Below are 15000 nucleotides of genomic sequence, written 5' to 3' on the forward strand. Positions count from 1 at the left end.
GCTTGTGTGTGTGTGTGTGTGTGTGTGTGTGTGTGTGTGTGTGTGTGAGTGTGTGCGCGTCCTTGGTAAACTTTAACATTGTCATTTTCTCTGGAAATAATTGGCATGTCAATACCAAATTTGATTAATGACCTGACCTGACCTTGGGATTAAACATAAAGGGGGAAGAAAACACCTTCGCAGTCATACCAGTAATAGGTTGTAAGTCTTCCGGATTAAGCCGTATTTCCGGACCATTGGTAGTTCATTTCTTGTTCGCAATTAAAAGAAAAGAAATACAAATTCTGGGCAGACAGAACACATACACAGTGACACTGACGACACCATCGACGTGTTCACTGCATATGAATATTTCAAAGTGCATACTGCATTAACTGGAATGAACATGAAAGAGAAATTGAACGGGCCGCCTTGTGGTTTCTGTCAGCCTGTCGAACACGCCGATCTGGAGAAAGCGGCTACATGTTGCGGTGTGCTTGAGGTGATGGCAATGTCTCCTTACTGCGGACTTTAAAGGATTTCTTAAATAAGTGAGATATACCAAAATAATATGTTTCAAACGTCATGACCTCGAATACCGTGATCGATTTATGACGAAAAAAAACAACAACCCAAAAAACAAAACAAAAAAAACCCAAAACCACGCACATACACACACATACAATACATGTATTGAATCTGAATGTGTTTCTGTTTGTACTGCTCATGTATTGAATCTGAATGTGTTTCTGTTTGTACTGCTCATGTATTGAATCTGAATGTGTTTCTGTTTGTACTGCTCATGTATGACGTGTCTTCAAATACATAGTAATGTTGGATTATCTATGACGAATGTGTAATCGTATTGCTTTTGTTGCATCCATGTGTTCTTTCTCTGTATTGCAAAGAATATTATATAGAACTGTAGATCATGGATAAGCGCCAGTCTTTTTTCTTTCTGTTGCCTTTATGAAATTCTTCTTCTTCTTCATTGTTGAGGGCCCACAATCCCATGAATTGATTATTCTGGCACCTAAAACTGGGGGCGGGTGGTGTGTGTGTGTGTGTGTGTGTGTGTGTGTGTGAGGTTCGCTACTACTATTTTGTAGTTGGTGTTCCTTGATGATGTGAAGAAGAGGTAGAGGTGAAGGTGACGTCATTCCACTGCTGTTCAGGGGAACTGGGGGGGTGGGGGGGTGGGGGGTGAGGAGGGACAGAAGGTACGGGTTAGGGGATCGGGGTGGGAGATGTGGGGGTGGGGTGGGGGAGGTGGCGTGGGGGGTGGGGGGCACTGGAAGTGGTGTTTACTGCTTGGAGATTCTTGACACAAAAGTGTCAAGCGTTTTGGCCTCCAGCTACTTGGGGCAGGACAGTTCCAGTCTATGATTGTTCTAGGTAAAAATGAGGAGCCTCTATACTATGTTCTGGTGGTGATGATGGAAAACTGTTGGTTGTGTCCTCTTCTTGCACATTTCGTGTAATATATGCAGACCTAGATCCATAATGTTTAACAAATAGTAAAGAGTGGTAACTCTCTCCATTACACAAGGTACACAACTTCAAGTCAGTGATGCTTTCGCTACCGATTCAGCTAGCACACTAGATCCATATGTGTTTGAAGTTGTGTAACAAGAAAAGCCATTGCTAAAGAAACAAAGCAAAACACAAACCAGACAAAAACTCCCATCAATTTATCCCTCACAGTTGGCAGGCTGGAAGTTTTTCAGTGTGTTCTTCGGTTCAACGTCTATTCACATCGTGTGATGATATCATACGATGTTTGCAGGCATTGCTGGGCATCGTGATTATGATTGCCTTTAAGTGTAAAATCGTATGGAGTTTGCTGCAAATGTTCATAGGGACAGGATGGTGTGTTGTTGTTGTTGCTGCTGCTGCTGCTGCTGCTGTTGTTGCTGTTGTTGTTGTTGTTGTTGTTGTTGTTGTTGTTGTTCTCTTTTTTGTTGTTGTCACTGCTGTTGCTTTGTTGTTGTTGTTGTTATTGCTGTTATTGTTGTTTTTTTTCCACAGTACCACAATCATCACTGGCATTGTGATGACAGTACGTTTTCGTTACAGTGCCGTTCCGTGTGAAATCTGACCGCCTAAGTGGGTTTTTTTCTTCTCTTTTTTTCTTTTTTTCCTCTCTCTCTCTCTCCCTCCCTTTCTGACTTTTTTTTTCTTTTTTGTCTCACATTTTTTTCTTTTCCTTTTTTCCCATTTTTTTTCTTTAGTGCTCTTCATCTTTCTTCGCTGGCCGAAAAAAACAAACAAATAACAAGAACAAACAACCGCCTAAGTGTTTCCAATACCCTCCTTCCCTATGTATACATATATGCATTTATTTATATATATAAATATTCTTTTCTCCATCTCTCTCTACCCCCTCTCTCTCTCCCTCTCTCTCTCTACCACCTCTCTCTCTCTCTCTCTCTCTCCCCCCCCCCCGTCTCTCTCTCTTTCCCCTTCCCCCTACCCCCACACCATACATACTATCTCTTTCACATTATCTCTTTCCTCCCTCTCTCTATCCGCCTTTTCTCTCTCTCTCTTTCTCTCTGTCTTCCTCCCCTTCCCCACCCCCTCACACCCTTTACTCTCTCTCTCTCCGATGTGGATTCGAAATGTATGGCAATGGCGTACATCTCAACGAGCTCTTAACTAACGTACCGTGCTTTTGGAAGACATACTCCTGAACCCCCCCCCCCCCCCCGCCCCCTTCCCCCAACCACCACCATCACCACCAACCTCCACCCCACCCTCGCCCCACCCCTCCCATTCACCCGTACCAACCCCCCCCCCCCCCGGCCTCCCTCCCCGCATCCCTCCACCACCCTGCCTCATCCTCCACGGTCTCCCAGCGCCACCACCTCCACCTCTCCGTCTCCACCCCTTCTCTCTCTCTCTCTCTCTCTCTCTCTCTTTCTCTCTCTCTCTCTCTGTGTCTCTCTCTCTGTGTCTCTCATTCTGTGTCTCTTTGTCTCTGTCTGTCTGTCTGTCTGTCTGTCTCTCTCTCTCTCTCTACCGTTGCTCAGCAAAAGCAAGGAACGACGAAAACGACGAACGAACAAACGAAAGAAGAAGAAGAAGAAGAAGAAGAAGAAGAAGAAAATCAACCAATCATTCTTTCTCCCTTTTGGTTCTGTCGACAAAAACTTGACCCCCCGACGCCATCCAAGTCAATTACCAGGCCGCGGCAGCAGATCACTCTTAAAAAACAAGCCGGGATAACTCTTGACAGCAACACGTGAATCACAAGGATCGCGGCCCCTTGCTGCTGTCTCCCCCCCCCCACCCCCCAGTCGATAAGGAAACTGCAGGGGAAGGCAGAGCAGCGGCGTATTGATTGGCCAGACGAGGAGGCCGAATAATGAGGCTGGTTATCTGCAATCTAATCTGCTTTCCTGCCAGTCTTTCAAAATCGGATACAGTTTTAATTGTAAAAGCTGAACCTCGTATTCGGCCATTTTTCTTGTTAGTTGCAATGTAATGACTTTCACTCTCTCTCTCTCTCTCTCTCCTCCACCCCCCTCCCCCCCCCCCTCTCTCTCTCTCGTCCCCCATCTCTCTCTCTCTCTCCCTTCCCTCTCTACCTGCTACCCCCATTCTCCTTCCACATCTCCCCCCCCCCTTTTTTTTTTGGTTCCTTCTTCTTTCTTTTTTTTCTCTTCCTCTCCTCACTTCTTCTCTTCTGTCTTTACAGTTCTTCTGGCGTCTGTCCGTCTGTTTGTCTCTGTTTCTGTCTCTGTGTATGTCTCTCTCTCTCTCTCTCTCTCTCTCTCTCTCTCTCTATATATATATATATATATATATATATATATGCATATAGGCAGATAGATAGATAGATATCGTTAAATACATACAGATATATTTATATATATGTATATATATATATATGTGTGTGTGTGTGTGTGTGTGTGTGTGTGTGTGTGTGTGCGTGTGTGTGTGTGTGTGTGTGAAAGTAAAAAAGGAAGATGGAAATGCTGTTTGCTATTGACAAACACCAGTCCACGAAATATGTAAGTAAAACGAAGAACGCCTTCACCATTTTTCCCCGATCTGTTACTGGAACTTAAATGCATACTACATTCTTCCACATTTTACACCTCAATTTATATCTATCTATCTATCTATCTATCTATCTATCTATCTATCTATATATATATATACCAGATGTCTCCCTTGTTTTTGTCTTTCTGTCTGTCCTCATGTCTACCTCTCTCTCTCCATCTCTCGCCCCTGTCTGTTTCCGTGACTCTGTCTGTCTGTCTGTCTGTCTCTCTACCCCCCCCCCTCCCCCACTCTCCCTCTTTCTCTCTCTTCCATGTTGTGAGTAGTTTCGGGTAGCTGAGAAAGTATGAACTGACACAAGTGCCAAATGGTGTTGGTCATGATTTAGGGTGTACCTGGACATGAGAAACGAGACAGAAACCTCTCCCTCTCTCTCTCCCTCTCTCTCTCTCTCTCTCTCTCTCTCTCGACTACAATACTTAGGATAAGGTATCGGCATACTTTGGTCTATTCTGTACATCTGTACATGTATGAATGACGATTCGCATGTATGATGACATTAAACAGTTTCAGTTCAGTTCAGTTCTCTCTCTCCCCGCCCCCCCCCCTCTATCTCTCTCTCCCCCCTCTCTCTCCTCTCTTTCTCTCCCTGTCTCTCTCTCCCCTCTCTCTCTGCCCCCTCTATCTACCCCTCTCTCTCTCCCTCTATCTCTCTCTCCGTCTCCCCTCTATCTCTCTCACCCCTTTCTCCCCCTCCCTCTCTCCCCCTCCCTCTCTCCCCTCTCTCTTCCCTCTCTTTCTCTCCCTCTCTCTCCCCCCTCTCTACCTCTCTTTCTCCCCTCTATCTCTCTCCCTTTCTCTCTCCCCCTCTATATATCTCCCTTCCATCTCTCTCCCCCCTCTCTCTCTCTCCCTCTCTCTATCCCCCTCTATCTCTCTCCCCCTCTCTCTCCCCTCTCCCCCTCTATCTCTCTCCCCCCTCTCTCTCCCCCTCTGTCTCCTCCCCCCTCTCTCTCTCCCCCCTTATCTATCTCCCTCTCTCTCCCCCTCTCTCACCCCCCCTCTCTCTCTCTCATTCTCTCTCCCTTCTATCTCTCTCCCTCTTTCTCTACCCCTCTCTCTCTCCTCCTCCGCTCTCTCTCTCTCTCTCTCTCTCTCTCTCTCTGAGAGCACTCACAGAATCTCTTGTTAGTAAGTAAAGAAGATGGTATGCATTGACACTGGCCATTGACAGCTGAACTGTGACAGAATCCGTTACAAGTTTCACTTTCAGTTTCTCAACGAGGCGTCAATACGTTCAGACAAATCCATACATGCTACGCCACATCTGCTGGGCAGATGCCTGGCCAGCAGCATAATAACCAAACGCGCTTAGCCAGGCCTTGAGTACATGCATGTATTTGTGGGCCCATCAGAGTGGATTTCTTCTACTGAATTTTGCCACAGGACAACACCCTCGTTGCCGTGGGTTCTTTTTCAGTGCGCCAAGTGCGTGCCGTACAAGGGACCTCGTTTAAAATCGTCTCATCCGAATGACTAGACGCTCAATTTGATTTTCCAGTCAAACTCAGAAGAAAGGGCGAGAGCGGGATTGGAACCCAGACCCTCACGGGCTCTCTCTCTGTATTAGCAGATGAGCGTGTTAACCATTCTGCCACCGCGGTGCTCCTGCAATCGGTTACAAGGCGTTGGACTTCTGGTCCAGTGTTCACCAGTGATCAGGGTTCGAGGCTCCAGCTTCAACAGGGCGTTGTGTCCCTGTGAAAGGCACTCTCTCCATACCAACGGCGAAAGAGACGACGTTAACAGCGTTTCATCCCAATTACCATCATCAAAATATTGTAAGCGGAACGCTCTTATACTGAAGAGGTGAATGTTGACAAAGAATACCACAGTTCTGACGACGGAAGCTAAAGGTTGGGTCATTCAGACACCCACTGGACATCCGAGGGGTCTGTGTAGAGGAGAAGAGAGGACTGGCTGTACTGAGTGAGTTAAATCCGATTTTTCCTCACTCCAACCAGGCATGACTGGGTACCTGACTTCGCCTGGCGAAGGTTCGAACAGCGGAAGGAGAGGACTGGGCCCCGACTCCCGCTCTCGCCTTTTCTCCCAAGTCTGACTGGAAAACCAAACTGAGTGTCTAGTCATTCGTATGAAACGATAAACCGAGGTCCCGTGTGGAGCACGCATTTGGCACACTGGGAATATGAAACCCATTGCAAAATAAGTGTTGTCCTCTGGAAAAAAAAAAATCTGTAGAATAAATCCACTCTGACAGGTACATAAACATATTTTATGCTCTCAAGGCATCGACTTAGCGCGTTGGGTCATGCTGCTGGTCAGGCATCTGCCCAGCAGATGTGATGTTGCGTATATGAATTTATCCCAACGCAGTGACGCCTCCTTGGAAAACTGAAACGCAAACTATCTATCCATATATCTTTCTGTTTATCTATCTGCAACATCAGCAGTATAAATCGTATCTCTCTCATCGGTCCCAGCAGTTCCAAAGACCACATCAAGATAACGCCTTACGTCACCCCCCCCCCCCCCCCCCCCGCCATCCCCCCCCCTCCCACACACACACACACAAAGGTCAGAGCCACTGACCAGTGACGTCAGCAGGTCACGAACTCCACGTGTGGGACAGGAAACTCCAGGTCACACGCCGCAGTTTTCAACATTGAATAGAATGACCAAGCCACAGTGAATGTTGATTCTTTATTTCAAACTTTTTTTTTCTTTTTTTTTGTTCACGAAAAAAAATACCAACAGAAGTATTCATTTCAGCTTTATGTACGTATTTTGAAAAGCCAGCCTCACACTAAGTATCTTATCATACCATGAAATAGTCCAGACACACTGTATCTCGAAAGCCAACCTCGCACTAAGTATCTTATTATACCATGAAATAGTCCAGACACACTGTATTTCGAAAGCCAACCTCACACTAAGTATCTTATTATACCATGAAATAGTCCAGACACACTGTATTTCGAAAACCAACCACGCACTAAGTTTCTCATTAACATAAAATAGTCCAGACACATTGAATATTATGCGTTTCTTTTTATGTATGTTTTGGACCAGTCTTTCACAATTAAAAAAAATAGTGACACTTACTTATCTGGTATATTGTATTTCTTTGCAGAGTGTTTCGTTTGTCTGTCTGTCTGTCTGTTTATTTGTTTGTTATACTCAGTTACCTGTTTGTCACTGCAGTCTGGACAGGCTGGTTGACTGCTGTGTCTAATCCCATGGCTAAAATTCTTGTCAGTCTTCGTTCAGATTAGTTTTTGTTTCAGTTTCTCAAGGAGGTGTCATTGCGTTCGGACAAATCGATACATGCAACACTAATACCATCGAAAAGCTGCATCCGCCAGACCTCTAGTGTGGACGACATGCTCATTGACCCCATTATTTTCACTTTTCTTTCTTTCTTTCTTTCTTTCCTTCTTTTTCCTCCCCGTCTATATTTCCTTCTTTCCTTTCCTTTCTTCCTGACTTTCCCCCTTCTTTCTTTCTTTCATTCTTTCTTTCTTACCTTCCTTCCTTCCCTTTCCCTCCGTCTATATTTCCTTCTTTCCTTTCCTCTCTTCCTTTCTTCCCTCCATTATTTCCACTTTTCTTTCTTTCTTTCTTTCTCAAGGAGGTGTCACTGCGTTCGGACAAATCGATACATGCAACACTAATACCATCGAAAAGCTGCAGCCGCCAAACCTCTAGTGAGTGTGGACGACATGCTCCTTTACCTGCAATGGCCAACGCTGCAAGCCAGACGGAGGCGTGCGAGACTCACCATGTTTTACAAGGTGCACAACGGCCCCGCACATGTTGACTCCAAACACCTCCCCTCTGTCATCCGCCTTAGCCACATAACTAGAAAGTCCCACCCCCTGCAGTACGACATCCCGTCCAACAGGACACAGTACCGGCAGATGACATTCTTTCCTAGAACCATCCCTGGAATGGAACAACTTGCCCACTGAAGCCGCCACTGCGCCATTCCTGGCTGCCTTCCAGGCCAGGGTGGCTAACCTATGACCAGCTCCAAACAACAGCCATCTCCCCCCCCCCCCACACACACACATACCCCCCCCCCCACCCCCCCAAGCCCCCTAAACTTGTTAAACTCAGAACTAACTAAAACAGCCCACTCGGACACCCCCCCTCTCCCTTCCCCTTCCCCCCGCCATCCCCCTTTCCCTCCGGAAAAGAAATTGTGTAGCAGATTCATCGACAAGTCGGTGTTGGCTACCCATCCAGAAGAAGAAGAAGAAGAAGAAGAAGAAAATCTGCTAGGCGGATGTCTGACCAGCAGCATAACCCAACGCGTTTAGTCAGGCCTTGTGTGCATACAAAAAAAAAAAAAAAGAAAAAAAAAGTGTACCTAAGCGAGTGGATTTCTTCTAAAGGATTTTGCCAGCCAAAGGACAACACTTTTGTTGTCATGGGTTCGTTTTCAGTGCGCCAAGTACGTGCAGCACACGAGACCTCGGTTTATCGTCTCATCCGATTGGCCAGATGCTTAGTTTGATTTTCCAGTCAAACCTGGGAGGAAGGGCGAGAGCTGGAATCGAACCCAGACCCTCACAGACACTGTATTGGCAGACAGGCGTCATCCATTTTGCCACCATTGCGAGCAAACCTGCACGCAGGAAAAAAAAAGAAAAAAAAAAAAGGATGGCGCTGTAGTGTTGCGACGCGCTCTCCGTGGGGAGAGCAGCCCGAATTTCACACAGAGAAATCTATTGTGATAAAAAGAAATACAAATACGAATACCTTCTGCGTTCTTCCCTCTTGCTATTAATGTGGATCTGTATGTCCTTTTTGACTCACTTGTGTAAACAAAGTGAGTCTATGTTTTAACCCGGTGTTCGGTTGTCTGTGTGTGTGTGTGTGTGTGTGTGTGTGTGTGTGTGTGTGTCTGTGTGTCCGTGGTAAACTTTAACATTGACATTTTCTCTGCAAATACTTTGTCAGTTGACACCAAATTTGGCATAAAAATAGGAAAAATTCAGTTCTTTCCAGTCATCTTGTTTAAAACAATATTGCACCTCTGGGATGGGCACAAAAAAATAAAAAAGAAGCCTAATTATATGCAAACTGCATTTACTGTTATATTTATATTTTTTTGTATTCTCTAAACTTGGCACTTTGATCTGATATTCTGACACAACAACAAGAGCAGTCATTATTATCATTTTTTGTTCAAACAGGAACTTCTTTTGCTAAGCATGGAATTTTTATTTATTTTGCAAACGTTTTGGTGCAGAGGGTAAAAAAGGGAAATTACTCTGTAATTAATGCTAGGGGACGTAACTTATAACAAGTGAGTCTTGAAGGCCTTGCCTCTCTTGTTATTATTCTTTTGATGTAAGACTACTCAGTTAACATAAAAGTGTTTTTGATCTGCATTTATTGTTGGAAATTCTCTCTCTCTCGCTCGCACTCTGAAAAGTCGTTTCAGAGAAGAACCATTATGAGCTAATACTACGATATTGTTCAAAAATATATATACAATATTCACGAATTACATGTAGAATGTGTAATTCATACATGCAAAAATGCGCATCATTTTCTAAAAATGATTCCTATTTATGTGTATCCGCTTCAAATGGGACCATGGCCTTTCTTGAAATAAAATATCATTATCGTTATTGTTATCGTCATCTCTCTCTCTCTCTCTCTCAATTGCATTTTATATTATTATATTTATATACATTTTTGTCATTGCACTATGATTATGTACCTGTACATGTTTACTGTGCATTTGAGTGTATTTGAATGTCATGTATGTACTTCTATAACCTTTTGGTATCTTGTGAGTATTTTGATTTCATTTCTCTTTGTCCTGAGGGCTGGATGTAAAAAAAAAAAAAAAGCATGTGCATGCTTATTCCACTTCCCTCATTAAAAAAAGTTCGTTCGTTCGTTCTCTCTCTCTCTCTCTCTCTCTCTCTCTCTCTCTCTCTCTCTCTCTCTCTCTCTCTCTCTCTCTCTATATATATATATATATATATATATCTTCCTCTCCTAAGGTTTGTTATCTATGTGTTTTTTTGTTTTCGTATTTATTTGTTTTATTGATTATTCATTTTGTGTTATTTATCAAAAAGAGTTATCTAATGGATTTTTTTTTTCATGCATAAGAATGTGTATTCATTTAGAGTGACAGGCATTAGTCGACAAATGCCTATCCCCTATTCCTTGCTTCTTTTTTTTCGCTTCTGTCTTTCTCAGCCAGAGAAACAACCCGTTCTTTGTATCTTTTTATCTGCCTGGGAAAAAAAACGATTTCCTCTCCTCACGATGATTCAGATGGTGTGTGTGTGTGTGTGTGGGGGGGGGGGGGGGGGGGGGGGGGGGGGGGGGGTAGGGGGGGTGTGTGGATGTGCGCGCACGCACGTGTGTGTGTTTGTGTGCGCGTGTTTTGTCTTCAGTTCAACGTCTATTCACTATAAGTGTTTTTAGACGACGTGCGCGTGTGTTCATGTACGCGTGTGTGTGTGTTTGTGTGCGCGTTTGTGTAAGTGTGTACGTGTGTGTGTGTGTGTGTGTGTGTGTGTGTACGTGTGTGTGTGAGCGCGCGCGCTTGTGCGTGCGTGCGTGCGTGAGTGTGAGAGCACACCAGATCAACGACTAAGATTTTTTAGACACTTGCTTCGCTTCAAACTTCATTTCTATCTTGAAAGCAACCTGTTCCTTTCACACACACACACACACACACACACACACACACACACACACACACACACACACACATACACACACATGCACACGCACACGCACACACGCACGCACGCACACAGACTGTCCTGTCAGTGAAACTCTTTAACCAGCTGACTGACCTCAAGCTTATCTCTGAAGACCAATACAGTACACACATCACGACGTACGTTCTATTTCAGAAGTAACACGTCCACCGCACACAGAACAAAAGCCCTTTAAAACACCATCAGTCCAATTGTTTTTTTTCAGACTGAACCTCGCAACCATGAGACCATCCACCACTCTCATCCTTGGCATCGTCCTTGTGGCCACCTCGTCCATGTCGGCGGCTCGGGTGGCAGTACCCACGGGGTGCACCTGGCAGGGGAAGCATTACCCGGAGGGGCACAGCTTCAGCCCGGACCCCTGCACCAGCTGCCAGTGCAGCGGGGGGCAGGCCATGTGCGCCGTCATGGACTGCATGATGCCTGCCTGCGTGGACATGGTGCACAGCCCTGACCAGTGCTGCCCCACATGCCCCAACGGTCAGTGTGTGTGTGTGTGTGGGGGGGGGGGGGATGGATGTGGGGTGGTTTGTGGGGGTGTGGAGGATGGGCGTAGGGGGTGGGGGTGAAGGTTGAATGTTGTTGGTTTATTTTTTTCATGTTGGTATGGCGTGGTGGTGTTTGTGGTTTGGTGTGTTGTGTGGTGTGTGGTGTGTTGTGTGTGTGTGTGTGTGTGTGTGTGTGTGTGTGTGTGTGTGTGTGTGTGTGTGTGTGTGTGCGCGCGCGCGCGTGTGTGTGTGTGAGAGAGAGAGAGAGACGACACGACACGACACGACAGGTTACGACTCAGTCAGCACCGCACAGCACTGCACGACACAATACGACACGACACGACACGGCTCAGCACAGCTCAGCACAGCACAGCACAACACGACACGACACGACACGACACGACACGATACGATACGATACGATACGACACGACACGACACGTGCAACGTGTGAGCACAGTATAAACTCTAAGCTTGTCAATGCTCCTTTGTCCTTGTTTGCATTGTGATTCAAGGAGACAGGTGGCAGAATGATCAAGACGTTCATCTGCCAATACATAGTCCGTGAGGGTCTGGGTTCGAATCCCGCTCTCGCCCTTTTTCCCAAGTTTGACTGGAAAATCAAACTGAGCGTCCAGTCGTTCGGATGAGACTATAAACCGAGGTCCCGTGTGCAGCACGCACTTCGCGCACTGCAAAAGAACCCCATGGCATTGAGAGTTTTGTCCTCTGGCAAAATTCCGAAGAAGAAATCCACTCAAGGCCTGACAAAGCTCGTTAGGTCATGCTGCTGGTCAGGCATCTGCCTAGCAGATGTCGTGTAGCGAAAATGGATTTGTTCGAACGCATCGACGCCTCCTTGAGAAACTGAAATTGCGAAACTGCATTGTAATCGTGTGTACTGTTGGACTATATGATAGTCGTGTTCGACTATGACCATCAGAACAGCAGAGAAGGTAACTGCTGTCCTTACTATCTGGGCTAGAATTTGACTATAGTGGAGAGTGTCTCGCCCTAGTTACATCCCCACTCTCTCGGCCAAGAGGGTTTTAGAGCAGTCGGGGTTGGGATGGTTTCCCCCAAAGGCCAACAAGCCCCCAGGGCTGCAGCACTAAGAGCCAGTGAAACCTTGCCTCCTAGATTTGAGAGTCATAGTCCTTCACAAAAATGACTAAGCTGTAAATTATTTCCAATTGCAATGGTGAACAATCAAAGGTTATTCAACCCTTTCACCGCCAGTCAATTTAGAGTACAAAATTCCCTTGTGGTATAAACACAGAAAAGACAGTGGCTAAGAATAGCTGGGGATTCCCTCCCCGATGTATAGAAAATATGGCCTATCCTACCACCGAACATTAAGAGCAGTAGGTTCATGGATAACAGACCAATGAATGGTCACCTTTCAGTGACATGGGTCCTCTACCACGCCTGTGCATAAATGCGAGCTTGGCGATGAAAGGGTTAATCCAACTGATCTTGGTGTGCCATGCTTGGCTTGCAGGCCCCAACTGCCGTGCCCCAGACGGCACCATCATCCCCGCAGGACAGGAAGTGAAGATCGATTCCAGCACCACCTGTCGCTGCGAGCAGTCCCACTTTATGATGAACTCTGACGCCGTCTGCATGGTCGCCGTCAGCCGCTAAACGAAAGTGGAGGGGGAGGAGGAGGAGGACACCAAAACGAAGAAGTCGTCACACCCTTTTCTGTAACAAAGTGGACACCAAACTGTTACGTCAGTCATAAACAAGTGCTGGATAACTCAGTCATTGTTTGTTGTTGTTGTTGTTTAATTCTTGTAGTTTTTGTTGTTGCTGTTTTTATTTTTTCATACCGCCCTTTTTTTTTCAAATCGGCAAGCATGTCAGCAATTTCTCTTTTCAAGATAATAAAGTGTTTTTGTGTCCTTATGTATCTGGCATCTTAAAAAAAAAGAAAAAAAAAGTGAACACCTCAGAGAACACCGTAATCAAATCTCTGTGTGTGTGTGTGTGTGTGTGTGTGTGTGTGTGTGTGTGTGTGTGTGTGTGTGTGTGTGTGTGTGTGTGTGTGTGTGTGTGTGTGTGTGTGTGTGTGTGTGTGTGTGTATCTGTGTCTATCTATCTATCGATCGATCTATCTATCGATCTTTCTATCTATCTATCTATCTATCAATCTATCTTTGTAACTGTTTTATTTCTCTTTCTTCCCTCCTGTCGGGGTTTTTTTTCAAGTCATTTTCTTTCTTGCCCTCGTTTTTTTTTCTTTTTTTTTCTGGCTTTCTGTGTCTTATCTGGTTTCTTTCACTCTCTTTGTCTCTGTCTGTGTTTCTGGCCCTCTCACTTTGTCTGTCTGTCTGTCTGTCTGTCTCTCCTTACTTTCTTTCCCTCTTTCCTTCCATCCAACCTTCCTTCCTTCTCTGTTTCCCTTCTCCCCCTTCCCTTTTTCCGTTTTCTTTCCATCTTTCTGTCTTTCTTTCTTTTTTTCATTCTGTTTTCTTCTTTCTTTTCTCCCTTCTTTTCACCTTTCTTTCTCTCTCCCCCCCCCCCGTCTTCATTTCCTTCTTTCATTTCTTCCTTACTTTCCTTCCTTCTTCTCATCTTTCTTTCTTTTTTTCGTTCTTTTCTTCTGTATTTTTTTCATACATCTTTATTTCCTTCTTTCTTTTCCTTTCTTCCTTTCTTTCCTCTCCTATTTTCACCTTTCTTTCTTTCTTTCTTTCCGTCCTTCCTTTTCCCCTCCGTCTTTATTCCCTTCTCTCCATTCCTTTCTTCCTAACTGTCTTTCATTCTTTTCATCTTTCTGTCTTTCTCTGCCCCCCCCCCCCCCAACTCCGGTTTTATTCCCTTCTTTCCTTTCTTCCTTACTTCCTCCCTTCCTTTCAACTTTCTTTCTTTCTTCTTTCGTTCTTTTTTTCTTTCCTCCCTTCTTTTCACCTTTCTTTCTCCCTTTCTTTCCCCCATTATTTTCACTTTTCTTTCTTTCTTTCTTTCCTTCCTTCTCTTTCCTCCCCGTCTATATTTCCTTCTATCCTTTCCTTTCTTCCTGACTTCACCTTCTTTCTTTCTTTCATTCTTTCTTTCTTTCATTCTTTCTTACCTTCCTTCCTTCCCTTTCCTTCCGTCTATATTTCCTTCTTTCCTTTCCTTTCTTCCTTTCTTCCCTCCATTATTTTCACTTTTCTTTCTTTCTTTCATTCATTCACTCATTCTTTTTTTCCTTCCTTCCTTTTCCCTCCGTCTATATTTCCTTCTTTCCTTTCTTCCTTTCTTCCCTCCATTATTTTCACTTTTCTTTCTTTCTTTCTTTCATTCATTCATTCTTTCTTTCTTTCCTTCCTTCCTTTTCCCTCCGTCTATATTTCCTTCTTTCCTTTCCGTTCTTCCTAACTTTCTTCCCTTCCTTTCATCTTTCTTTCTTTTGTTCTTTCTTTTCTTCCGATTTTTTCCCCCTCAATCTTTATTCCCTTTTCCCCCCCTCTCCTTTCTTCCTGTCTTTCCTCCCTTATTTCCATTTGCTTTCTTTCTTTCTTTTTTTTTTTCTATCACATATATATATCCGAGCGGTCTCCACCTGTACGGAAGTGATAGCTGAAGACGGAGGATGGCAGCCTAAGAAGTCAGAGAACAGCGACGGGACAATGAGATAATGAGAGATAATTAGAGATAATTAGACAAACGATCAGGAAACTCCATCCCCGCTCCCCCTTTCACCTCGCCAATTAAGAGACACCGGTGTAGCAAGCTGGGGTGATTCCCCCCCCCCC

At 44.9% G+C, this 15000-nt stretch overlaps 1 protein-coding gene across 1 annotated transcript; it reads left to right on the forward strand.

The window, feature by feature from the left end:
* The first annotated feature begins 10987 nt into the window (after window positions 1-10987).
* On the forward strand, window positions 10988-12901 carry LOC143296600 (von Willebrand factor C domain-containing protein 2-like). Its single transcript, XM_076608627.1, has 2 exons — window positions 10988-11246; window positions 12759-12901. The coding sequence occupies exons 1-2, from the start codon at window positions 10988-10990 to the stop codon at window positions 12899-12901; spliced, it is 402 nt and encodes a 133-aa protein (XP_076464742.1).
* The last annotated feature ends 2099 nt before the right edge of the window (window positions 12902-15000 follow it).

Source organism: Babylonia areolata, chromosome 21 (assembly GCF_041734735.1).
Source record: "Babylonia areolata isolate BAREFJ2019XMU chromosome 21, ASM4173473v1, whole genome shotgun sequence".
NCBI classification, from domain to species: domain Eukaryota; kingdom Metazoa; phylum Mollusca; class Gastropoda; order Neogastropoda; family Buccinidae; genus Babylonia; species Babylonia areolata.